Consider the following 24,942-nt stretch of genomic DNA (forward strand, 5'->3'; position numbering starts at 1 on the left):
GTGGCTTATATACACCACAAGAAATGTGAACATACGTTTATCAAAAGACATGAACAAGTATGTCATTAACAGCACTGTTCATACTGACCTCAAATTGTGTGGAAACCACATAAATGCCCATCAACAATAGAATGGATGCACAAATTATGGGGTATTCATTCATGCAATGGAATAATACACAGCAATAAAAAAGCTACAGTTACAAGCAACAAAATTAACAAACATCACAAACCTAATATTGAACAAGTATAAAATAATCCATTTATATAAAACACAAAACAGGCAATAACCATTATCCTGATTTCTAACAATGTGTCATATTCATGGATTGGAAGACAGTATTTTATAGGAACCAAACTGACCTATAGATTCAAAGCAGTTCAAATCAAAATCCCAGCAAGTTTTTTGTGGCTATTCAGACTGACTCTAAGATTTATATGAAAATGCAGGTGGGCAGGAGAGTCAATTAAAACACGGTGGGAGAATCTGCTCTACCTGATATGAAGTATTAACATGAAGCTATGGTATTAAGACAGTGGTACTGGCTCAAAGATAGAATCATAGACCAATGCATGAAGAACCTAGGGGCAGGGCAGGAATAAAGATGCAGACGTAGAGAATGGACTTGAGGACGCGGGGAGGAGGAAGGGTAAGCTAGGACGAAGTGAGAGAGTGGCATGGACATATATACACTACCAAATGTAAAACCGGGGCTTCCCTGGTGGCGCAGTGGTTGAGAGTCCGCCTGCCGATGCAGGGGACACGGGTTCGTGCCCGGGTCCGGGAAGATCCCACATGCCGCGGAGCAGCTGGGCCCGTGAGCCATGGCCGCTGAGCCTGCACGTCCGGAGCCTGTGCTCCGCAACCGGAGAGGCCACAACAGTGAGAGGCCCGCGTACCGCAAAAAAAAAAAAAAAAAAAAGTAAAACCGATAGCTAGTGGGAAGCAGCCGCATAGCACAAGGAGATCAGCTCCATGCTTTGTGACCACCTAGAGGGGTGGGATAGGGAGGGTGGGAGGGAGGGAGACCCAAGAGGGAAGAGCTATGGCGATATATGTATATGTATAGCTGATTCACTTAGTTATAAAGCAGAAACTATCACACCATTGTAAAGCAATTATACTCCAATAAAGATGTTAAAAAAAAAAAGCATCATAGACCAATGAAATAGAGAGCCTAGAAAGAGAAACATGCATATATGGATATGTGATATAGGAGAAAGGTGGTACTGCAGAGCAGTGTGGAAGGCACAGACTTTTCAATAATTGAAGTTGGGCAATTTGACATTCACAAGGAAAAAAGAAATGAGACTTAACCCCAGCTCACACCATACACAAGAACCAGTTCCAGGAAAATGATACAATTATATATGAAAAGTAAGATAATAAAGTTTTAGAAAGTTAAAATAGAAGACTATCTTCTTGACCTTGAAATAGGGAGATACATTTTAAATAGGACACATAAAGTATCAACCACAAATATTGATAAACTGAACATTATAATCAAGAAATTCTTAATACCATTTAAAAAGTGAAAATCCCAGCTACAAGGTGGGAGATGTTTGCAATGCATACAGTTGTTCCTTGGTATCCCCAGGGGATTGGTTCCAGGACTCCTTTCAAATATCAAAATCCACAGAAATGCAAGTTCTTCATACAAAATGGTGTAGTATTTGTATATAACCTACACACATCCTCTGGTATATTTTAAATCATCTCTAGATTACTTATAATACCTAATACAATGTAAATAGTTATAAATACAATGTAAATGCTATGTAAGTAGTTGTCAGCATGTGGCAAATTCAAGTTTTGCTTTTTGGATCTTTCTGGAATTTTTTTCCCCAAATATATTCTATCAGTGTTTAGTTGAATCCATGGATGCAGAACCTGTGAATACGGAGCGCCGACTGCATACTCAACAAAGGATTCACTTCCAGAGTATATACAGAACTTGTAAAATAAAGAAGAGAAAGTCCCCAAAGAGGATATCCAAAAGGTTTAAAAAAAATAGGAAAACACACTCAACCACAACAGCCATCTAGAAAATGCAAATTAAAACCACAATGAGATACCACTACGCACCAACCACAATGGTTAAAGTTAGAAGACTGACAATACCAAATGTTAGCAGGTATATGGAGCAATGGGAACTTTTATATACTGCTCGTGATACAATGACTTCAAAGAACTGTTAGGTGTTACCTACTAAAGTGTGTGCTCCGTGTGTGTGTGTGTGTGTGTGTGTGCACACGTATTTGTGTATAACTTACAACCTAGCAATTTCATTCCTAAGTATATATCTGTGCACATGTTTACCAAAAGACAAGAAAGTTCTATAGCAGAATTATTTGTAAAACCCCCAAATTGAAAAGAATCTCAATATCCACATACTGGTGATAGTTATCTACAGTGACATACAAGAATATGAATGAGTCACAGGAACATAATGTTGGGCAAAAGAAGTCAAACACAAAAAAATACATACATTATGATTTTATTTATGTGAAGATTAAAAAACAGGAGAAAAAATAATAATGTTTAGGATGCATTCATCACTTTTAAAATGATGAAGGAAATCAAGAAAGCAATTACCAGAAAGTCAAAATAGTGGTGTTAAAAGATAAACTGAGGAACATCAAAATTTTGAAGAGTGTATTTGAGCAAACATTGATTCCAATAAGAGCAACACCAAACTGAAAATGGTTCAGTGCGCTCCTGTCAGGAGTTAGGGGAAAGGCTTTTTTTATAGGGCAGATAGGAAACAAAGCAAGGAAATTATTTGATTGGCTATAGCTTAAGCAATTGCCTTATTTGGGAAAGCCTAGTTGGCTGATTGTGACTGGTTGTTCTTAGATTTCAATTTCTTCCTTCAATGCATTTATGGGACTCTGCCTGAGGTTTCAGTTTGCTTTCTTAGGCTGACAAGCATTAGGGCCACTCAGTCTAATGACTTCTTTGATTACTTTAACAGTGGTTACTTCTGAGGGTGGGAGAGGGAGGGAGAAATCATTGGAAGGGGATATGAGAGGGGCTTCTTGGGTCCTGGCAATGTTGTAGTTTACCTGGGTGATTGCATAGGTGTTAGCACTGTGATAATTCATTAAGTTGAATATGGTCTGTTTTGTATACTTTTCTGTGTGCTCTTCACAATGAAAAAGTAATCTATTTATCCACGTATGAGTCAGGTAGCTAGGAATAAGTCTTACGAAAGATGAATAAGACGTTTTTGGGAAAGGCATTAAAGGAAATTTGAATAAATGTAGATATGCCAATTTCATAGTTTGGAATACTCAATATTGTAAAGGTGTCGATGTTTCTCAAATTAATCTGTAGCAGTGCTGTCCAATAGAAACATAATGTGAACCACAATTGTAATCAAATTTAATTTTGTTAATTAGCCACATTAACAAAAAGAGACAGGTAAAATTAATTTTAATAATGTATTTTACTTAATCCAATATATCCAAAATATTATTTTAAAATGTAATCAGTATGAAAATTATTAATGAACTATTTTATTCTTTTTGTCATATTAAGTCTTTGGAATCTGGTGTGTATCTCATGCTTACAGCACATCTCAATTCAGACTAGTCACCACCTCAAGTGCTCAACAACCACAGGGACAGCATAGATCTATCTAGACAATGCAATCTGAATCAAAGTCCCAACAGATTATCTTGTGGCATTTAACAAGCTGAGCTTAAAATTATATGGCAGTTCAAAAGCCAAAAATAGCCAAGTACCTACTGTAAAAGAAGATGCAGGTGTTTCCCTACCAGATATCATTTATTAAAAAGATTAAGTAATTAAATCAGTGTAGTACTGGTTACAGACAGAGACAAATAGACTCAGGGAACTGAATAGAGCCAACAAACAGACCCAATTAAAAAGGTCTTTCAGTAAATGGTGCTGGGGTAACTGATAATCCATTTGTTTAAAAAAAGAAAAAAAGGAAAGAAACTGGATTCCTTATACCATACTTAAAATTCAAACTTAAGGATTTAAAGACTTAAATGTGAAATGCAAATATAAAAAGCTCTGAGAATGAAGTATAGGCAAGTATGTACACAAATTCAGGGCAGGAAAGGATTTCTTAAGATGTAAATGATTTATAGCTTTGACATGTTAAAATTAAGAACTTCTGGGAGAAAATATTTGTGATGAACATAGCCAACAAAGGAGTAGTGTCTGGAATATATATGCAACTCCTACTACTAAAGACAAACAAACAAACACACAATCCAACAGAAAAAGGGGCAAGAAATAGGCACTTCATAAAAGTTCAAATTGCCAAGCAAAAGCATATGAAAATATGCTTGAATGCTTTACAAGATACTAATAAAAAAGTAAAAAGCAGAGTAACAGGAACATCCATGCATTGATGGTTGAAATGTAAACAGATACAATCACATTGGAAATCAGTTTGGCGTTATCTAGTAAAGGGGAACATATCTAATAACCTAACAATGTCACTCCTAGGTTACTTACCCTAGAGAAACTCTTGCACCTATGCAGCAAGAGATGTACAAGAATATTTATAAACAATATTTTTTGTAACAGCCACAAACTGGAAAGAACTCAAAGGATCATCACCATAAATAAAAAGAATAAATTATTTTTATGTAATGGAACACTATACAGCAATGGAAAGGATTAACTACAACAGATGATTCTTAGGAACATAATTAAATGAAAGAAGCAAGTCACAAACAAGTACAGTATGGTTTCACTTATATAAAATACAAAGTCAGGCAAAATTAAGTGATTTTATTGTATTTTATTTTAAAATTATTTATTTTTGGCTGTGTTGGGTCTTTGTTGCTGTGTGCGGGCTTTCTCTAGTTGCGGTGAGCGGGGCTACTCTTCGTTGTGGTGCGCAGGCTTCTTATTGTCATGGTTCCTCTTGTTGCGGAGCACGGGCTCTAGGCACACAGTCTTCAGTAGTTGTGGCACATGGGCTCAGTAGTTGTGGCTTGTGGGGTCTAGAGCTCAGGCTCAGTAGTTGTGGCACATGGGCTTAGTTGCTCTGCGGCATGTGGGATCTTTCTGGGCCAGGGCTCGAACCCATGTCCCCTGCAATGGCAGGCGGATTCTTAACCACTGCGCCACCAGGGAAGCCCTGATATTTTAAAGATACATTTTTAGGGATGCCATGCATAGGTTTTATAAATTTTATTTATTTTTTAAATAAATTTATTTATTTTATTTATTTATTTTGGCTGTGTTGGGTCTTCATCACTGTGCACATGCTTTTTCTCTTGCGGCAAGCAGGGGGACTACTCTTCGTTGTGGTGCGCGGGCTTCTCATTGCGGTGGCTTCTCTTGTTGCGGAGCACGGGCTCTAGGCGCATGGGCTTCAGTAGTTGTAGCTCGTGGGCTCTAGAGCACAGGCTCAGTAATTGTGGTGCACGGGCTTAGTTGCTCCGCAGCATGAGGGATCTTCCCGGACCAGGACTTGAACCCGTGTCCCCTGCACTGGCAGGCAGATTCTTAACCACTGCACTACCAGGGAAGCCCACAGGTTTTAAAATTATAAAGAAAAGCAATGACTATCACAAGTCAGAATAATGACACTCCTTGGGTGGAGGACCCAATAAAGAAAGGATGGACATACAAAATGTTGCTAAATCATGGTCGATGTTCTGTATCTTAATTCATGTGGTGGTGACATGGATGCTCACCATATTCACACTTCCATAGTTATATTTCACAGTGTATTAACATAAAATAAAAATATCATATTAATTAATCATACTAATTAATTAATTAATATCATATTAAATTTTTAAACCCTGGATAAAGTGAGTGATAAAGAGTATCTCAGAGTGTTGGTTTGTTTAGTGGACAGTTTTTCAAGGTGTTATAATCTAAATCAACAAAGGCAAGGAAAAACTGTGAATGTTTTAGTGCCTATGAAAAGATTGCGCCTGTAAAAATGAAGTCTGTATTTGGAATGAAGAGTCGACTTTCCTCTAGGGTCATTTAAAACTGTTAGTTCATTTAATATGTGAAGGAAATCACACTGCTGAGAAACTACAAGAAAATGATAAAAAAAATTACAGCATGTGAACTTATATTAAAGGAATATCATCATCAGTCATCTTTCTTCTTTCAGAAAGTTCTTTCAGGATTTCCCAGATTAGAGTGAAAGAAACCAGCAGGTCAAAAATTCTTTCAATATTTAACACTTGTCTTCTCCCCAGAAGGATACACTTATTGAACAGCTGCATGAGAACCACACACTGTAATATTGCGTTGGCCAGTAATATTACAAAAAGTTCATTTGGGTTTTTCTGTAACATCTTATGGAAAAATCCGAATGAACTTTTTGGCCAACCCAATATATTTTTAGCTTTTTTTTCTTTTAAAGTTCTGTCTCTTCATTTATAACATTTGTTGGTAAGATAGGAAGAAATTACCAGAGAGTAAATTGCTATTGGGTGAACCTATCACACACATTTTGTCCCAAAATTGATAACTTTTCATTGTAATTGATAAATGTTAAAAAGGAAACTTTTTGCTTTGTGCTCATCCTATGTTCCATTTGGGGGCATTCTTTTTTTCTCTTCTACAAATAGGAGGTATTCTGGAGAATAAATTTAAGCAGCACTGGCTATAGAATGTAGTTTGTTAAGATCTTTCACTTGAAACACTATATTCCTACTCTAGTACATTTTTTTTACCTCTTCCTGATAAAGAAAAACTACAGTAACAGAAAAAGGGGGTAACTAGAAGAAAAATTTTTTTATTGAAGAACATACAAATTTACATTTTACATTTTAAAATATGAATTTTATTTTATTTATTCCTAATCTAAAACCTAACTTAAAAACTTCTAATAGCTTTACATTTAAATGAGAAAATAATTCCACAGTCAAATCAATTTAGAACACAAAATTAATTTGAGTTGCTACAGAATTTCTCAAAGTCTTTAATATGATGATATACATTATAAATCTCTAAGGAAGGGATACACAGCTGTAATTTCCTAAACTTATTTAACCAAACCTTTTGTAGCTTTTAAAACTGAGGCTACTTTGAAAAATCATGTAGTATAAACTCCATAGGCTGTTTGGACATTCTGGACCACCTACACTATAACCTCAAACCTTTCCAAACCAAAATCAACTAAATATGATCTATTAATTGTCCCTGAAACACTGTGTGTTGCTAACATACGTTTTCCTGACTCCCTCAGAGCCAATGAATATTTGATGTATATATATATATAGTCTTCGCACTGGCACTTGGAGCCATTTGACCTTGCATACCTTGGCTGGAAACATAAAATGCCATTTCCAGGTTTAGCTCATATCCTTAGGATTCCTAAGTTTTCCACATTCTGAAGATATATAGAGATTTTCCTTGGCTTACAACAAGGTTACATCCTGATAAACCCATTGTAAGTTGAAAATATCATAAGTCAAAAATGCATTTAATACAGCTAACCTATCAAACATCATAGTCTAGCCTCGCCTACCTTACACGTGCTCAAAACTCTTACATTAGCCTACAGTTGGACCAACTCCTCTAACACAAAGTTTATTTTATAATAAAGTGTTGAATATCTCATATAATTTATTGAATACTGTACTGAAATTGAAAAACAGAAGGGTTGTATGGGTATAGAATGGTTGTAAGTATATTTGCTGTTTACCCTCATGATCTCAAGTCTGACAGGGAGCTGTGGCTCGGGCCACTGCCCAGCATCACGAGAGTATCCCACCACATATTATTAGCCTGGGAAATTATCAAAATTTCAAGTACAGTTTGGAAGTAAAAATTCGAAGTACCATTTCTACTGAATACTACATACTGCTTTCCCACCACAGTAAAGTCAAAAAATCATTAAATCGAACCTCGTAAGTCAGGGACCACCTGTACAACTTTCTTTTTCTTGTACCACCTATCTCCCAGTTAATTTCTTCCAAAAGGAAAAAAAATCTTAGACTTTTCCAAAAATTGCTCAGCATACAATAATATTTCTCATTGTAAGTACTTTTGTTCATTAAATGAACACTGTTTTCACCTCAAAGGAAACTGATTCCATGATGTAACCATTAGAGTCTTAGTTTTGCTAAGTATTCTTGTGGGAAGATTGTGAAAAATCTTTAGAAGCTAAACCACAGTGCATTGTAAACGTCTGAATCTTGACTATTCTCTAGGAAGCAGTGAGGTCTATGTGAATGCGCTCCATTTCCAGCACCAGGTGTTGAATAGATGCTCAATAAATGTAGAGTGAAAGACTATTACCAGTCCTTAAGAGAGTAAAAGAAATCAGCTTAAAGTTCTTCTCTTAGTAATGAAAGGCAAGGACTACCACTCAATCTCTAATGCCCCAAATGTCTTCCCTTTACTTAATAAATAGGCTTTCAGGGACTTCCCTGGCATTCCAGTGGTTGGGACTCCACGCTTCCAACGCAGGGGGCACAGGTTGGATCCCTGGTCGGGGAACTAGGATTCCGTATGCCGCATGGCGTGGCCATAAATAAATAAAGAGATAAAGAGATAAATAAAGAAATAGGATTTCAATAAATGTTTCCTAAATTGAATAACTCAAAAGACAAACTGAGATTGTTAACATTGATATGTTGAGAGACTAACTTGTTTGGGTTGATTTAGAAGTAGTAATGCACTTCCCTAGTGGCGCAGTGGTTAAGAATCTGTCTGCCAATGCAGGGGGCATGGGTTCGATCCCTGGTCCGGGAAGACCCCCTATGCCTCGGAGCAACAAAGCCCATGCACCACAACTACTGAGCATGCACTCTAGAGCCCGCGAGCCACAACTACTGAAGCCCGTGTGCTCTAGGGCCCATATGCCGCAACTACTGAGCCCACATGCTGCAACTACTAAGCCCATGTGCTGAAACTACTGAAGCCCAACACAGCCAAAAAAAATAATAATAAAAGTAGTAATAATCTATAAGCATCGTTGAGATGGTCTTAAGTATAACAAAGGTACAGAAAAGTGCACAAGTCGTAAGTATACGGTTCAGTGGATTCCCACAAATATAACCATTACCCAGGTGAAGAAAGAACTTTACCAGCAACTTAGAAGTTTCCTTCAAGCCCCCTTTCAATCTTTAACCTATTCTCCCTGAAGGCAGCACTATCCTGATTTATAACACCATAATTTCTAAAACCATAGATTAGTTTTTGAAATTTGTGTCAATGGGATATTGGGTTGGCCAAAAAGTTCATTTGGTTTTTCTGTAAGATGTTATGGAAATACTCGAACAAACTTTTTGGCCACCTCAATGATATGTATTTTTACCTGGCTTCTTTTGCTCAGTATTGTAGTTGTAGGAGGTATCATGTTGATGATGTAGCTGTGGTTCATTTAATTGCTGAACAGCATTCCATGGTATGACTATGCCACAATTTGTTTATTCCACTGTTGAGGGAATTTGGGTTTTTACAGATTGAGCCATCTATAAATAACACTGCTAGAGACATTATGTACATCTGTTGGTGAAGAGTGCATACTTTTCTATTGGATTTATACCTAGTGATAAAATTGCTTGGATACAGGATATGCAGAAAAATGTACTTCAGCAGATATTGCCAGTTTTCTAAGGTGGTTTTACAAATTTACTTTCTCACCAGCAATATACGAAATTTCTCTTTGCTCCATAACCTTACCAACAATTGGCATTGTCACTCTTTAATTTTAGCTGTTGTGGTGAGCATCTATTTCTGGACTCTATTTCATTTGTCTGTTTTATACTTTCACTAGTATCACAGTCTTAGTTACTTTAGTTTATAAAATAAGTCTTCACTTTGTTTTTCGTCAAGGATTTAGTTCTGTACCTTTTCTATTTCCATATACATTTTAGAGACACTTGTCAATTCTTCTACACCCCACCTCTCCCTTCCCACACACACTTGTGGAATCTATACTGGAATTGCACTGAATCTATAGATCAACTGGATGGAAACTGACATTTTTATAATAGTATTTTAATGATTGAATCTGGTACATTCTTTCACTTAATTCTTCTAAAATTTCAATTTAAACAACTGAAATTATACAGAATATGTTCTTTAATGACAGTGGAATTAAACTACAAATCAGGGGACTTCCCAAGTGGTCCAGTGGTTAAGACTCTGTGCTCCCACTGCAGGGGGCATGGGTTTGATCCCTGGTCAGGGAACTAAAGATCCCACAGGCCATGCAATACAGCCATAAATAAATAAATAAACTACAAATCAATAATAAAAAGGTAACTAGAAAATTCCCATACATTTGGAATTTGTATTTGGTTTTTCAGAAGTTTTACCATGCTTAAGTGGTTTTATTTATCCCACTTGAGGTTCAAGACTATGGCCTTACTGTGTTTCTTCAGTTGTGCAAGATCCTCAGCCATTATTCACTGACCATCTCTGATCTACCATTAAATTTGGCCACTGAATTCTTAATTTCAAAGTGTTTCTCAGTTCTAGAATTTCCATTTGGCTCTTTTTTAAAACTAGTTTTCCATTCTCTGTTTAAATTCTATTCCTTGTATATATTAAAGTTATTTTTAAAAAGTCCAGGATTGATAACACCATTATCAGGATTCCCTTTGGCTCTGTCATCTTTGTATCTGTTGTCTTTCGACTACAAGGTCTTATCTCCTTTTATTCTTAGTTATGTTTGATCATATATGAAAAATTGCATATAAACTTGAAACATTGGTGATGCCATCTTCATACAAAATTTAACTTTGCTCCTGCAAATCCCAGATAACAATCCAACAGGTTCATTCAGTCCCTTTGAAGACTGGTCTACTTCTGCTTCATCTTATTCCTAGAGTATAGCACTTTGGGGTTCCAACCCAAAGCCTGGGGCGTGGGAGGCTTAAAAGGACTCCCCTGTTTAATGGCTGTTGAACTCAAAATTTTGTCTGCCTGGCACCTTGATTCTGTTTTCAGCATCTTGGCAGCCTCTTCCATAACAGGATCTAGGGGAAAAATAACCCCAAACACCAGGCACCTGTTTGGGTTTCCTCTTTTCTCAGATTTTGGCCCTATAATTCTATAGTACCTTAATGGTTTTCTGAAGGTTTCAGATTTTCATATCTATACTTCTATACACACACACACACACACACACACACAGCTTTTCTAGTTCTCAGTGGGAGGACTGGTCCAATTTAACTACCTTAACTGGAAGTGATACATATCTCCAACTCTCTTCAATCATCTTACCCCCATACTCTCCTGAAACTGTTTTTAAAAAAAATTATGTTATTCAAGTATAGTTGATTTAGGGACTTCCCTGGTGGCGCAGTGGTTAAGAATACGCTTGCCAATGAAGGCGACATGGGTTCAATCCCTGGTCCAGGAAGATCCCACATGCCGCGGAGCAACTAAGCCCATGGGCCACAACTAATGAGCCTGTGTGCCACAACTACTGAAGCCTGCGTGCCTAGAGCCCATGCTCCACAACAAAAGAAGCCACTGCAATGAGAAGCCCACACACCGCAATGAAGAGTAGCCCCTGCTCGCTACGACTACAGAAAGCCCATGCACAGCAATGAAGACCCAGTGCAGCCAAAAATAAATATTTTTTTAAATTATAAGTACAGTTGATTTACAATTGTGTTAATTTTTGCTGTTCAGCAGTGATTCAGTTATACGTATATATACATTTGCATATTCTTTTCCATTATAGTTTATCACAAGACATTGAATATAGTTCCCTGTGCTATACAGTAGGACCTTATGAAACTTTTTCTGAAGGTCACTAATGACCTATGTTGCTAAATTCAGTGATTCTTACTCTTCATTTTCATTAACCCATCAGCATCACTTCACATTATACTGCTGCCTCCTTGAAACACTTCCTTCCCTTCCCTTCAAAAACACCACTCTCTTCTATTTCCTTATTTCTCTGGCTTCTGCTCTTTTGCTGGTTCCTCTTCAGCTCCCCATCCTCTTAAAAGCAGAAGTGCCCAGGGCTGTCATTACCATGATCTTACCATTGATACACTTAGAACTCTCAAATTTACATTTCCAGTAAAGTGCCTCCTGAAACCAAATGATATGTCTAGCTTCTTCTACTTCGCATATTCACTTCGATGTCTAATAGGAATCTCAAACTAAGCCCTTGACCCACTCACCTTCACTATCCTCAAACCTGTTCGTTTATCCTGGTCTTTCCCATTTCAGCTAATGGCAATTCACTTCTAGCTGCTCAGGTAAAATCTTTAGTCATCCCTGACTTCTCACACAACATAGTCCACCAGAAAATTCCTTGGGGACTATCTTAAAAATATATCCAGAATCTGATCACCACTTCTACTGCTACCACCCGGCCTAAGTTACTACATTTTGCCTAATTATTGCAATAGCTCCTTAACTATTTGTTTCTGCTCTTGGTCCCATTTAGTCTTTCCTCAGCACAGCCCAGAGTAGTACTGTTAAATTCTATCATTTAACTCCCCTGTTCAAAACCCTCTAATGGGGACTTCCCTGGTGGCAAGAGTGGATAGGAGTTTGTCTGCCAATGCAGGGGACACAGGTTTGATCCATGGTCCAGGAGGATCCCGCATGCCACGGAGCAACTAAGCCTGTGCACAACTACTGAGCCTGCGCTCTAGAGCCCGTGAGCAACAACTACTGAAGCCCATGCACCTAGAGCCCGTGCTCCACAGTAAGAGAAGCCACCGCAATGAGAAGTCCCTGCACCGCAAAGAAGACTAGCCCCCCCCCCCACACCGCTCGCCACAACTAGAGAAAGCCCACAAGCAGCAGTGAAGATCCAACGCAGCCAAAAATAAATAAAATAACAAAAACAAAAAAAACCCTCTAATGACTTGCCATAAAAAGCTAATGGACTTAAAATTGCCTGTAAGGCCCTGTACAAGCTGGGCCTATTATTTCTCTTAACTACTGTACTTTTCTCTCTGCTTACCCTGCTCCAGGCACATCTCCTTGGCTCCAGCCAATGGCTCAGTTCATTGTTTCAAAGCATTATCTGGATGTGATGGAAGAGGCAGCTTAAGTTGGAAAGACAATCAGAGATCAAATCACACAAACCACATTAATGGCCCATCACAATTTATTCATGATATTGCCTATATCGCACAAGGCCCTATCCTAGGTATTTGAATTACAGCAATGGGATTAAAAAAGAAATCACTCTCATGGAGCTTGAATTCTAGTGGGAAGTACACAGTGGATCAAAGTACAATATAGCTACATAATGCTGTGCTATGAAAGCAAATAAGGCAAGGAAAGGGGACAGCGAGGGGAAGTGTTATAAATTTAAATAGGGTACTGAAATGGCAATGGGAAGCAGAATTGTAGGCATCTGAACATCATGCCACGTGAGAAAAGGATAGTGTAAGAAATTTTCAGATACTTGAGGTTTATTTTTGCCAAGCTGCAATCTTCCCCACTGATTTCTTAGAGAAAGAAAGTCCAACCATGTAAATAGGCTACAGGTTTTCTGGGCTAAGCGCTTTTATAGCAGTATCTCAAGGGAAACTAGTTAAGACTTTTATTCAATGATTTCAAAAAAGATTTTTAAAAAATTCATGTTAAGAAATTAAACCCCAAAACATTTTAGTGACTTGTTATTCTGAGGGCATTGGCCCACATTACTATGCCATGTAATCATTTCTTTAACTCATTAGTTTACAAACGCATTCAATTGCTACTTTAGTGGGTTTTGCTTGGCCCAAATTACTAGAGTATTCATGTGTATAGTTAACAGAGGTCTAGACAGTGCATAGACAAGCCCTAGCCTGGATACAGCTCATTGAAGATCATACTATTTTCTAATTTCTGTGGCCACACCAACCTGGAATCTCAGAGCAAATGAAGTGTTTCCTAAGCAGCCCCTTAAATGTCTCTAATTAACAGAAGTCCAAACTAATTTCAGTCCTTAGTCACTAGCTGTATCCCTATTCAGCTTCTAAATTTTCCATAAAAATTATTTCTAACAGGACCCCTGTATGTCTTTTTCTCCTAAGAAAGTTTCATTACTTTTAAATTCTAACATTCCTTGTATCTTCGCAAGGAACCAATTACACGATTCTCTGAACATAAATTCCTTAAAATATCATTTCCGTTGGCTGGTGGGAAGCAGCAGCATAGCACAGGGAGATCGGTTTGGTGCTTGCGATGACCTAGAGGGGTGGGACAGAGAGGATGGGAGGGAGGCTCAAGAGGGAGGGGATATGGGGACATGTGTATGCACATGGCTGATTTGCTTTGTTGTGCAACAGAAACTAACAGTATTGTGAAGCAATTATACTCCAATAAAGATTTTTTAAAAAACCGGATCATTTCCAAAGATAAAGCAAAACTCAATTTTAAAAATGAAACTTTCCAATTTATAAATGCATACCACTAGAGTCAGTAAAATTCAAGTTATTAGAATTTTTTCTATATACTTCATCAGCAGAGCTTAACTAAAATAACTGAAAATTGTTCTGCATATTCCAAAGAGCTTTTCCTTTTTTTCTCCTCATGCATAAGCCCAAAATAATCTTTTGTATAAGCATCATGACAACTGTTGAAATTTTCTGGATAAAAATGAACAAAACTTAATTTGTACAAGATCTTAACACATACAATTATTTTAGATTCATCAAATAAGGACTTTTTAAAAAAAGAACCAGGTTTTACAGTCATCCCTTTTAAGTGTTTAACAACCTTTTCCCCATAATTGCACACAGGAAAATAAAATTTGTTACTGCATGCTGGAAAGTATTAAAATTCCTGGGTGAAGTGACCCTTGATATAAACAACTGGCCCAGGGATGCAGGTAGCTAGCTCTGCAGCCTGAGAACTTCTACTCCTTTACTATTTAATAATTGCTCCAAGAAAGGATTTTTTAAAAAGATTTCTTTTAACATGTTCACTTACATTTATACAATGCTGAAAACGTATGTTGACATTTTTACTCTTACCGTTTACTTGTCAAGGGAAGGCATAATGAATATTCAAAGTCAAGCCTAAAGCTGTAGTCACAACGTTAAATTATGAACTCAAAAAAGGCCGTTTGCAATTTAAGTGCTCTCTTGTACAAAGTATCAAAAAGTTAAATACAAGTACTAGTCTTAAGCAGTCACACAAGTCTAAGCCACATTTATTTGCACATGTATAGTAATGGGCAACAGATACTCCAAATTTATACAAATTTATAAAACAACAAATTAATAATCATTTGGTACCACTTGCGTGTTATCTTGCTTACAGATTCAAGTGTAGATGAACTTCCTTCATTTTGTAAACTTTCATACAATACTTACTAAAACAAAAATTCTTGAAAACACATTGGCATGTTTCAGTTACGGCCAACACAAAAGTTAAGACCACAAACTCAAAATCCAAGCTTAGAATATACTTTTCTACCTCTCTCCCCTAGAAAGTGACTTTTTTTCTTTAATAGATGTATATGCTATATCACACAAGTAACCAAGGAGACAAAAAATGATGCTCCCATAATCGTAAAGAAAACTCCAACCAAATCATACTGTTTTAAGTTATCTACCAAATATATGGTTTAAGTATGAGAAATGGGGAAATGCTTAGATTAAAATAACAAGGGAGATTAGAAAGAAATGGTAAGTGATTTTAAGGAGAACATACTATGTTCCCAACAAATCTGCAAAGATCTGACTTTGACAACTCAAAATAATTGTCTAAGGCAAATAAATGTGAGGAAACCTTCAAAAACATTCTAATCACGTTCAATATCTAGTGATAAAAGCTGAAAATGATATCAAGAGAATACTTATTATACAAGCGTCAACAAGGACATCCCAAAACTAATGAAAGAAATGCACATTTATTTCTACAAAAGCAATGTATGATACAGAAGGGAACAGACTTAAAGATTTACCTATTAAAATATACAGATTCTTACTGAAGAGTATAGGATATTTAAAAAAGATGACAAGGGATGTTAATTTTTTTATTATTATTGTTTTTACATATTTTGGAACCTCACATAATTTTGATAAATAACTCTTACAAAATTATGCAAAAGTACAAGAATGTCTGGTAAACAAACAGTCTGTATTTTCCAAAAAAATTTTTACAACATGCAATTCTTAAGGCAGCATTCTCCTTACAAGGAAAGGTAATCCTTTTACTCATCAAGAAATCTTCTGCTGCAAAGAATAGGCTAAGAAAGCCTGGCTTCTTCCATTAACGCCTTTTGTCTTTCCTGTCTGATTTTCGGTCTCTTTCACTTCTTGAAGATCTTTTGCCTGATCGACTACTCTCTGATATAGACCTCTTTCTGTCAGACCGGGAATTCTTATCCTTTGATCCTTTTGTATCTCTACTACTACCTCCTTTTGAAGATTTGTGACTTCTTTCTAGTCCTGAAGCATCCCTTCGCTTCCGATCCACGCTCCTTCTGTGCTTTCTATCTCTGTTGTGTCCCCGTCCCCTACTCCGACTTCTACTCTCACTACTACTAGTAGTGCTGCTGCTACTGTCTCTACTGCTGCTGCCACTTGTACTGGAGCTGCTACTGGAACTACTTCGACTACTGCTACTGCCACTGCTGGAACTGCTGCCACTGCTGCTACTGGTTGAACTGCTACTAGAACTACTACTGCTACTGCTTCGACTTCTACTCTTGCTGGTTTTATTTCTAGCTCGACCTCTACTTCTGCTCCTCGTTTTGGTTTTGCTCTTGCTCTCTGAATGTACTGTCAAGACTGGTTCTACTATCACCTCAGTGAGTTTTACGGATTCTACAGGAAACTCCTTCCTCTCAGGTGGTAAATGCCCTTGCTCCTGAATAACCTGAGGTGGTGGCTGTGAAACAGCTAATGGCAAAGTCTCAGGCTGAGAGAGAGGCTGGGGCTGGAGTACTGGTTGGGGTTGGGGTTGGGGTTGGGAGTGGGAGTGGGAGTGGGAGTGGGAATGGGAGTGGGAGTGGGAGTGGGAGTGGGGCTGGGGCTGGGTCTGGAGCTGGGTCTGGATCTGGGGCTGGGGCTGGGGCTGAGGCTGAGGCAGGGATTGAGGCTGAGCCACAGGCTCAGGCTGGGGCTCAGATTCTTTTTCTTCCTTTTCCTCAGGCTCATTTTCCATTTCTAGAGCACTAGCATTCTCTTTTGCAGGAGAAAGAGATTTACATTCTTTATCTGGCTCAACTTCAAATTCCATCTCTGGCTCCAATTCCTTGCTAGTTTCATTTTCTGAAGGTTCTATGCTTTCAACTTGGTTGATTTCCATTACCTCCTGCTCAGCAATTACATTTTTGACACTCTCGACCATCTCCAGCACATCCATAACTTCTTCAGGCTGACTATCCTGCTGCTTCTCACTTTCCCTTACCTCAGTTTCCTCCTCCAGCTTAACTTCCATTTCCTGCTTCTGTTCCTCCTCCTCCTGTTCTTTCTCTGCATCACTATGAACTACACCTATTTCCTTTTCCTCTTCCTCTCCTGCTTCCTCTATTTCTACATCATTGTGCTGATTACCTGTCTCCTCCAACTCTTCCTCTCGCTGAGCCACCTTACCCTCTTCTTGTTCCGACTTCTGTTCTTCATTACGCACCACTTGATGCTCTTTTTCCTTCATTGATTGTCTTCTAGGCCTAGCCTCCATTTTATTTATTTGTTCTGCAAATTCGATGCGTCTACCTTCAAATAAAGCTAAAGGATAAAAATTTACATGTGTAAAATATACTATGATTTAGAAAATTCAAAATCACAATTTGACACCTGGTCACAAATTGTCATCAAGCTTATCTAAATATCTTTTTTGTAAAGAGATGACAAAAGACTGATTACAGCATGTAATTACAAATTGATATAAGATGACAAAAGCAAAGATCCACTGGAAACCTATACACTAAGAAATTAGCAAAACCACACCACGTTATCTAACTGATGGAAAAACAGGATAATCTTTTGCTATTTTACTTCATACTAAATGAAGAAAGTAAAGTTTCTTTCAAACAATCAGTTTTATGGTATCATATCATGCATTAATTTTTTTGATCCCAAGGAGACACAAATCATCTAATCACCATCTTAGTAGTGTCTACCTTCCATGTGTGCTTCCTCTATGGACTACATCAATGTTGACTTTTTCTTGATTCATCAGCATTTGTATCTGGCTACTAAGAGTATCAAGCAAAAGAGAAAGCTCACTCAAATGCTTAAGAAATAAACATGCATTAAGCACCATCACCTAATATACAAGTTTCCAGTTAATATCTATCATGAAACAAATGCTCCTGTACTCCAAACACATCAGCATCTTAGAATATCTTTCTAAAAAGTTAACTATTGAATCACAGATGTCACAGGAAACAAACATGTATGTATTTGTGTGTTACCTTACCCATTAAGGAAATTTCAAGGGACCTCTTCATTTATACTTACCATTCATTTTTCTCTGTGACTCTTCTATTAGTTTTTGGGTAGCTGGACACATTCTTCCAGGAATATAGAACAAATGGGGCTTTGTTTTAGTTCTTATATATTTAATTATCTTGGCATTATGCTCATTCCATTCTTCTTGCTAAAGAAAAGGTAAAAAGGTCAGCACTTTTGTCAACATGAAGGATTACCAATCTTAGAATTTCAAAATATACTCACCAGCTGCGCAAGCTCAACCTTCTGTTCCAAAAGCCGCAGTTCTGTCTGTTTAGCACGCCTCTCTTCAAACAGTTCTCTCCTCTCATTTTCAACCTGCTTTCTTTCTTCTTCTGCCTGCACTTCAAGTTTCTGTTCAATTTCCTGGCGTCTCTTTTGCTAAAGATAAACAATAATCTTTAAAAGCTTATTATGCATCCTGATTATGTGAAATATCACAATTTTACTGTTGTCTGCAAACATGTTTCACATCTGCAATTCAGGACACCAGCTAATTCAAACTTGGCATTTGAGGTGGACTGCAATTTCCCTTCCAGGAAATGGGGACTGAAGTCTTTTCATGTATAAATCTAAAGTTTAAAGCCATTAGCTATAATATCAGTAAGTGTTTTATTCCAACATAATTTATGAAAGAACCTTACCTAAAAGTTAACCTGAAAAAGAACAGTACTGTCTTTATAGGTTATCTTCAGCTATTCTTTCCAAAGCAAAGAATTTGAGACAAGTGATGTCCTAGTGAACAAAGTAACTAACAAACTAGTCAACTATTTTTAAAAATCTACAAAATAAAAAAATCTACATTCTTCAAACGTTGATGCTTTAAGCTTTTATATTTTCTAATAAAGTTAACATATGAAAGATGAAATAAAGTAACTGAATTGTTATCTTTCACTATAGTTCTCCCGAGAAGCAACAAGTTTGTGTTCAACTCCAAGGACACAATTTTGTATCTTTAGTAAAATAAAAACTTCCAGGAAAATGACACAGTTAAATAAACTCTGGAGGGCAGGGAATATAATTTATGCTGTTGCTTCTGGAGTGCCTCTGAGTGTGTAAGTCTTAGAAATTATAATTATTTAATAAATTACGATGATTAGTAAGTTCAACACTCTGTTTGAAAGAAAGCACTCTAAGGCCTAAAGAAATTAAGAGACATGTCCAAGACCACAAAATGAGATTGTTGTAGAGCTGAAACCAGAAACCAGGTTCTCCTGAATCAGACTAGGCTCTTTGAACCACAAAGCAAAGTTCACTAAGTTATTTTAACAGCACCTCAAAAAGAACCAGTCAACAGTATAACAACTTGAGAAAGTTTTAAACGTTTTTGCTTGGCTTCATTTTAGGCTAGCAATTAAATCTTTTTCTTCTCTCTTTTTTTTTCTTAGGAAATATTAGTAACGCGCTTTATGAAGCTTACAGTTAAATCTTGAGAACTTTTAAGTGTTTAAGAAATATGTCATCAACTACTTTGATAGCTTAAATAAAGGAAGCAAAGGAAAAATTGCATAAATACCCTTTCGGTAGCAACAGTGGATTCTTGTTTAAATTTCTGAAGGGTGCCCATCAACAAGCCAAATATTCGTCGGTTCCTAAAGAACAGAAAAAAAATCCAATTTCAAAAGGTTCCACTTCATTTAAGCCTGCCATTTCCTAAAAGAAGCATAGCATAGACACTTGAACAATTCCTTAATTTTCTTAAAATTGCATTATTTGACAAGAGTTGTTTTCCTCCAGAAAGATACTTAAGATACCTTTGCTTTCCCTTTTCATCCATATTTTGATCCTGGATAAGGTCTCTCCGTGTGCGCTCTTTGGAGGTAGCTACAACTGAAGACTGCAAAGCTGGCTACAGGAGAAAAGAAATTTCAGTTATTTAACTAGCATACAGTGGCACTCCTTTAAATGTACTAAGGTGAAAATACTGTATTCACCCTCTATGAAGTTCTTTTAATCTCAATTACCTTCTTAACATCATCGTCCTCTGGGTCGCTTTCTTGGCGTGATTCTCTCCGAGTCCGACGCTCCCCGCCCAGCCTGACAAAGGAAAATGAATTTAAAAGGACCAATTCAAACTCTGATCTCCTATACGTCTCAAGCTGGTTAAGTTTTTGTAGTACAAGTCAGAAAAGTAACCCAAATTATTTTCTCAATATTATTCTCCTCATGACCTTTACTTTGGTAAAGTTTCTGTTACTGTTAGTGAAGAATTGAGTTTTGAGGGATACTGGCTGTCTCAGTTCAAATACCAAGGAAACAGACTCAGAGTAAGTGCTATACTACTCAATTCTAATACAACTTAATTCAACAATATTTATTAAATTTTTATATTTGTATGCTACCTCAGAAAATGGAACATACAACTATGCTTTCAGAAACTTGTCCTCTAACATACCTACTGACTGCCCCTTCAAGGTCTCTCTGTTTGGCTGGGGGTCCTCCTCCAATATCTGAGAATCCACGCCTGCAAAAAAAAAAGGCCAACATAAAGTAAAGCACTTGGAATTTGAGAAAAATGGTATTTCCATTTAAGGAAGATAATTTAGTTGCAATAAAAAAAAAACTTCCAGTTAAAGTAACCTTAAATTGGCATTTACTTCAAGATGCTTTTGGAGCATTTCTTTTAAAACTATGAGAGTAAGTTAAGTGTGCACATAACTGGTATAGTTACTATATTCTTCAATGTCTAGTTTTGAATGCAAATGAAATTCCAGGATAACTCTGTAGAAAACTACAGCTGATCACAGCTTCAAACAAACCAAACATTTCTAACATTGGCTCGACCACGAAATTTGTTTAAATCATTTCATTAATTTAGTGTAGTAAGTACCAATGAATTAAAATCCTAAGGAAATCTTACCTCAGCAATAAACTACCACGTCCTCTACCTCCACCAGGACCAGAAAGGGCCAGCAATCTGGCTTGGATGGGCCTACAAGATATTTACAAATCAGTACAAAAATCGTTTCTAATAGCACCAAATATTTTAACGGGTGCGGTTCATCATCAAAAGAAATTAACCAGAAAAGTTCGAAGATGATGGTTTCAAAACCCACGTGTTTGAAACAGGACACTAAGCACTTTGTTAACTTCCTGATTTTTCCACGACCAGTATCACAGAAATTATATTTACCTCGATGCCACTACACATTAACAAGCTTGAATCAGGTCCGGATTTCGCCAACCCAAAGGAAGTTGCACGTGGGCAAGAGCCAGGGGGCGAGGCGGCCGTACCGCGTCCCGGGAGCGTCTCCGGGCCAGCCCCGAATCGGGTGGCCCCGGGAGAAGGAAGGCTTTGTGCTGCAGTTCCGGGCCTGCAGGGCCGAGGGCGGGAATCGGCAGTCTGGGCCTTCCCGCTGGACGGGAAGCCATCCTGGCGCACCCAGGCCCCGCTCTCCTTCCTCACGCACCTGAGCTCCAGGACTTACGGTGGGAGCCTTGGAAATTCCCACCTCACCGAGGACGGGGTTCCACGGCTGCCCCGGGAACAGGCCTCGATGTTCGAGTCCTCTCAGGACTGTCCGCCCTCACCGCCCCAACTCACCCCGGCTTCGTGGCTGCCTCTCGGAGCCGGCATTTCCCATCCGCCCCTCACCTCACGTCATTCGGATCCCGCCCGGTGAGCTTGCGAATATTCTCATCCACATTCTTTAAGCTCTCTTTGGCCTTTTCTAGCTGCTCCTGCAAAGTTCTCACTGCGACCGCCATCTTCTCCCTGCAGCAGGCTCCGAGACTGCTCTCCAGGCCACGCCTGCTTGTGTCGCGCCGCGAGACGCGAGAAGACTGACTGCTGGACTCAGCCAATGGAGATAGGAGTTGTATTTCGGCCTCAACCACTCAGCAACCGGAAGGGGGAGAAGCTGCCAGCCTTTGTGACTCTGGGCCAATGAAAAGTCCGCCAGACGGTCGCTTCCCTCCCCGATTAGCTGCGGGTGGCTGGGCTCGGCTTCTAGCGCAGAGTCGGGGCGGATTTGAGAGTCTCTGGGTTCCCGAAGACGTGAGTTTGCGGGCCGGCTCTTCTGGCGGGGAGAGTGGAGTTTTCCAGCCCTTTTAACCTGTATATGACGGCCTCTTATCGTTTTACCATCTGTTCCCCTCAGAGTAGGGTGCAGGCGAGTCTTTTTTTCCCTTTTTCCCGGGTAAATGATTTGATTAGGACAGGGTGCGGCCGTTCTGTTGGTGCGCATGCCCAGAGAGGCAGTGGGAGGGGCGCAGGCTTCTCTTGACTAGGTTAAGCTCAAATGAGCAGAGGGAAGCGAAAAGTGAAGGAAGAGGAAAAGTCATTCATCATAATAGCTAACAATTGCTTTGTGTTGTACTCTGTGAAACATTTCACGTGCCTTATCCCCCACAAACCAAAAGCGTGAATAAACTGCCTGTTAATACTGATAAGGAAATACCGTAACTGTCCTCAGGTCACGCCGGCCCAGAATCATCATACGATCGATCAGACTATGTGCAAGGCTTTACTACAATTAAAAAAGAGACAGAGACAGAAGAGACGTGCATTAGCCTCTACACCGGTCTAGAGCTGGTTGGTTTAAAATAGGGTCTGGGGGAGCAGCGCTACTGTTAGCTGTGTGTGTGTCGTCCACCTTCTGGTTCTGCTCTACCCGCACTGCCAAAGTGAGAACCGGCTTTGTTCCAGAAATGTATTTGTAAATTGTAGATCACTAAGCATTTTCCCACAGAAACAATATTATCAATAATCCTTGTGTTCTCATCCTCCATCTGCATCCTTGCACCAAGCATTAGCAGGCCAACTGTATTTAATCTGAGTTACCATTTTAATTCATCCAGCAATACTTAAAAGCCCTTACTGTGTTAAGCTAGACTCTGGAAAAAAGCCTAGAACAAGATAACTGTGGTTCCTGCTGCCATGTAGTCTGTAGGCTCCTCAGGGAGCAAAGATCATTCATGTACTTATTCATTCAACAAATATTTATGGAACGCCTGCTTTTTGCCAGGCACTATTCTAGGCCCTTGGATAGTCAGTGTACAGTAAAGATATCTGCCCACAAGGAGCTTGGAGGCAGGAAGAGTGAGGAGACATATGATAAGCGTAAGTAAATTACATAGCATGGTAGAAATGGGTTAAGTGCTATAGAAAAAAGAAAAAGTAAAACTGGATAAGAAGGATGAGTGTTGATAAATAATTACATGACTCTGGGACTTCCCTGGTGGTCCAGCGGTTAAGACTCCGTGCTTCCACTGCAGGGGGCTCTGGTTCGACCCCTGGTCTGGGAACTAAAATCCTGCATGCAGTGTGGTGTGGGAAAAAAAAAAAAATTACATGATTCTGATTGTGAGCATACTTTGTCTCATTGATCCTTATTACAATCCTGTGTAGTAGGCAGTACATGAAACCTGAGAATGTGGTAATGGTACCACGAAGTATAACAATGTTTCCATGGGAGATGCTTCTAGAGTTAGCCAAAAACGTAGGATCTATTCTTACTTCCGTAGACTCTATTACTAAGATCCTGGGAAATTTAACATAGTCTAATTTATGGGGGATAATCAGTAGGATGCCATGTTCAACATTTAGTAATGCTCAATAAATATTAGTTTCCCCTTTAGTCTCCAGAATATGCAAAGAACACCATGTTACTGTGGTTTGAGAAATTGACCTTGGTAAGTGGCCAGTCTTTTGCTTAATCTTTGACCTTGATGGTGGTGATGAGGGAGAATGCAGTTGGGACATAAAGGACCTGATTTCACATATGGGAAATTTTAGTGCTGGAAAAAAAGATTAAGATTGCAAAATACTCTTCAAAATTAGTGTTTCTTTTCAAAGGGTTAGGTGAAACTTACATGCTTGATTTTATGAGGTGATGGAAAAAACGGATCCAAACATTAGAAGGGGATATGAAAGGGTATGAAGAGTTGAGAGGTTATTGTTAACAATTTGAGAAGACTCGACATATTACTTCGGGGGAAACAATGAATTAATTGGGGGGAAAAATCTGCTTTGTAAATTACTAAGAAAAGATCTAATCATAGGCTAAGCATCACGTTTAAGACAAAGTTTGCCAAATTTAAGACGTGCATATGATCTAACATATGTATTCGCATGTCTGTAGGGGTTAAGTCCCACATCCACCATAGATTCTTAGATGAACTCCGTCCCAAAGTGACGTCGCATTTCTGATGTCTTTAATTTGTATTTTCTGATTCAAATTACCTTGTGCTTTGCTTACTCCATCCTTCTTGTCCCTTGTACCCTACTCCCAGTAAACCTCCTGGTGGTCAAAACGGCTCTAAATCTTTTTGTACACCCAGGCTTAATCCAAAATGGATTGGGATAATCTCTCAATATACCTAAAGTATATAGCCCGAAAAATGACGATTTATTCACTTAAAACAATTGTATTTATTTATTTATTTAGGCTGCACCAGTTCTTAGTTTCTGCATGCGGGATCTTTAGTTCCGGCATCCAGACTTAGCTGCCGCATGCATGCGGGGATCTAGTTCCCCGACTAGGGATGGTACCCCGGACCCCTCCATTGGGAGCGCGGAGTCTTACCCACTGGACTACTCGGGTAGTCCCAATATTCGCTTTTTTTTTTTACAACTTTTCATATTAAGCAACATATGGCAGAA

General features: G+C 38.5%; 1 protein-coding gene across 1 annotated transcript; it reads right to left on the minus strand.

Moving 5' to 3' along the window:
• Positions 1–15,056: 15,056 nt before the first annotated feature.
• Positions 15,057–22,067, minus strand: PNN (pinin, desmosome associated protein). Its single transcript, XM_082842500.1, has 9 exons — positions 21,934–22,067; positions 21,199–21,270; positions 20,734–20,802; positions 20,303–20,375; positions 20,093–20,187; positions 19,855–19,930; positions 18,564–18,719; positions 18,348–18,486; positions 15,057–17,612 (listed from the first exon to the last, which is right to left on the minus strand). The coding sequence occupies exons 1-9, from the start codon at positions 22,044–22,046 to the stop codon at positions 16,150–16,152; spliced, it is 2,256 nt and encodes a 751-aa protein (XP_082698626.1). The 5' UTR covers positions 22,047–22,067; the 3' UTR covers positions 15,057–16,149.
• Between the last annotated feature and the right edge of the window lie 2,875 nt (positions 22,068–24,942).

This window comes from Leucopleurus acutus, assembly GCF_964270905.1.
Source record: "Leucopleurus acutus genome assembly, chromosome: 1".
Taxonomy (NCBI): Eukaryota; Metazoa; Chordata; class Mammalia; order Artiodactyla; family Delphinidae; genus Leucopleurus; species Leucopleurus acutus.

Bases quoted from the DNA above. Each gene is read 5' to 3' on its own strand.
- PNN (XM_082842500.1), bottom strand. From the start codon at position 22,046: ATGGCGGTCGCAGTGAGAACTTTGCAGGAGCAGCTAGAAAAGGCCAAA. The intron at 18,720-19,854 runs GTATTTATGCAA...GTTTATCTTTAG, and splicing joins CCACTGTTGCTACCGAAAGG to CAAAAGAGACGCCAGGAAAT. The intron at 17,613-18,347 runs GTAAGTATAAAT...TTTATCCTTTAG, and splicing joins GTCACAGAGAAAAATGAATG to CTTTATTTGAAGGTAGACGC.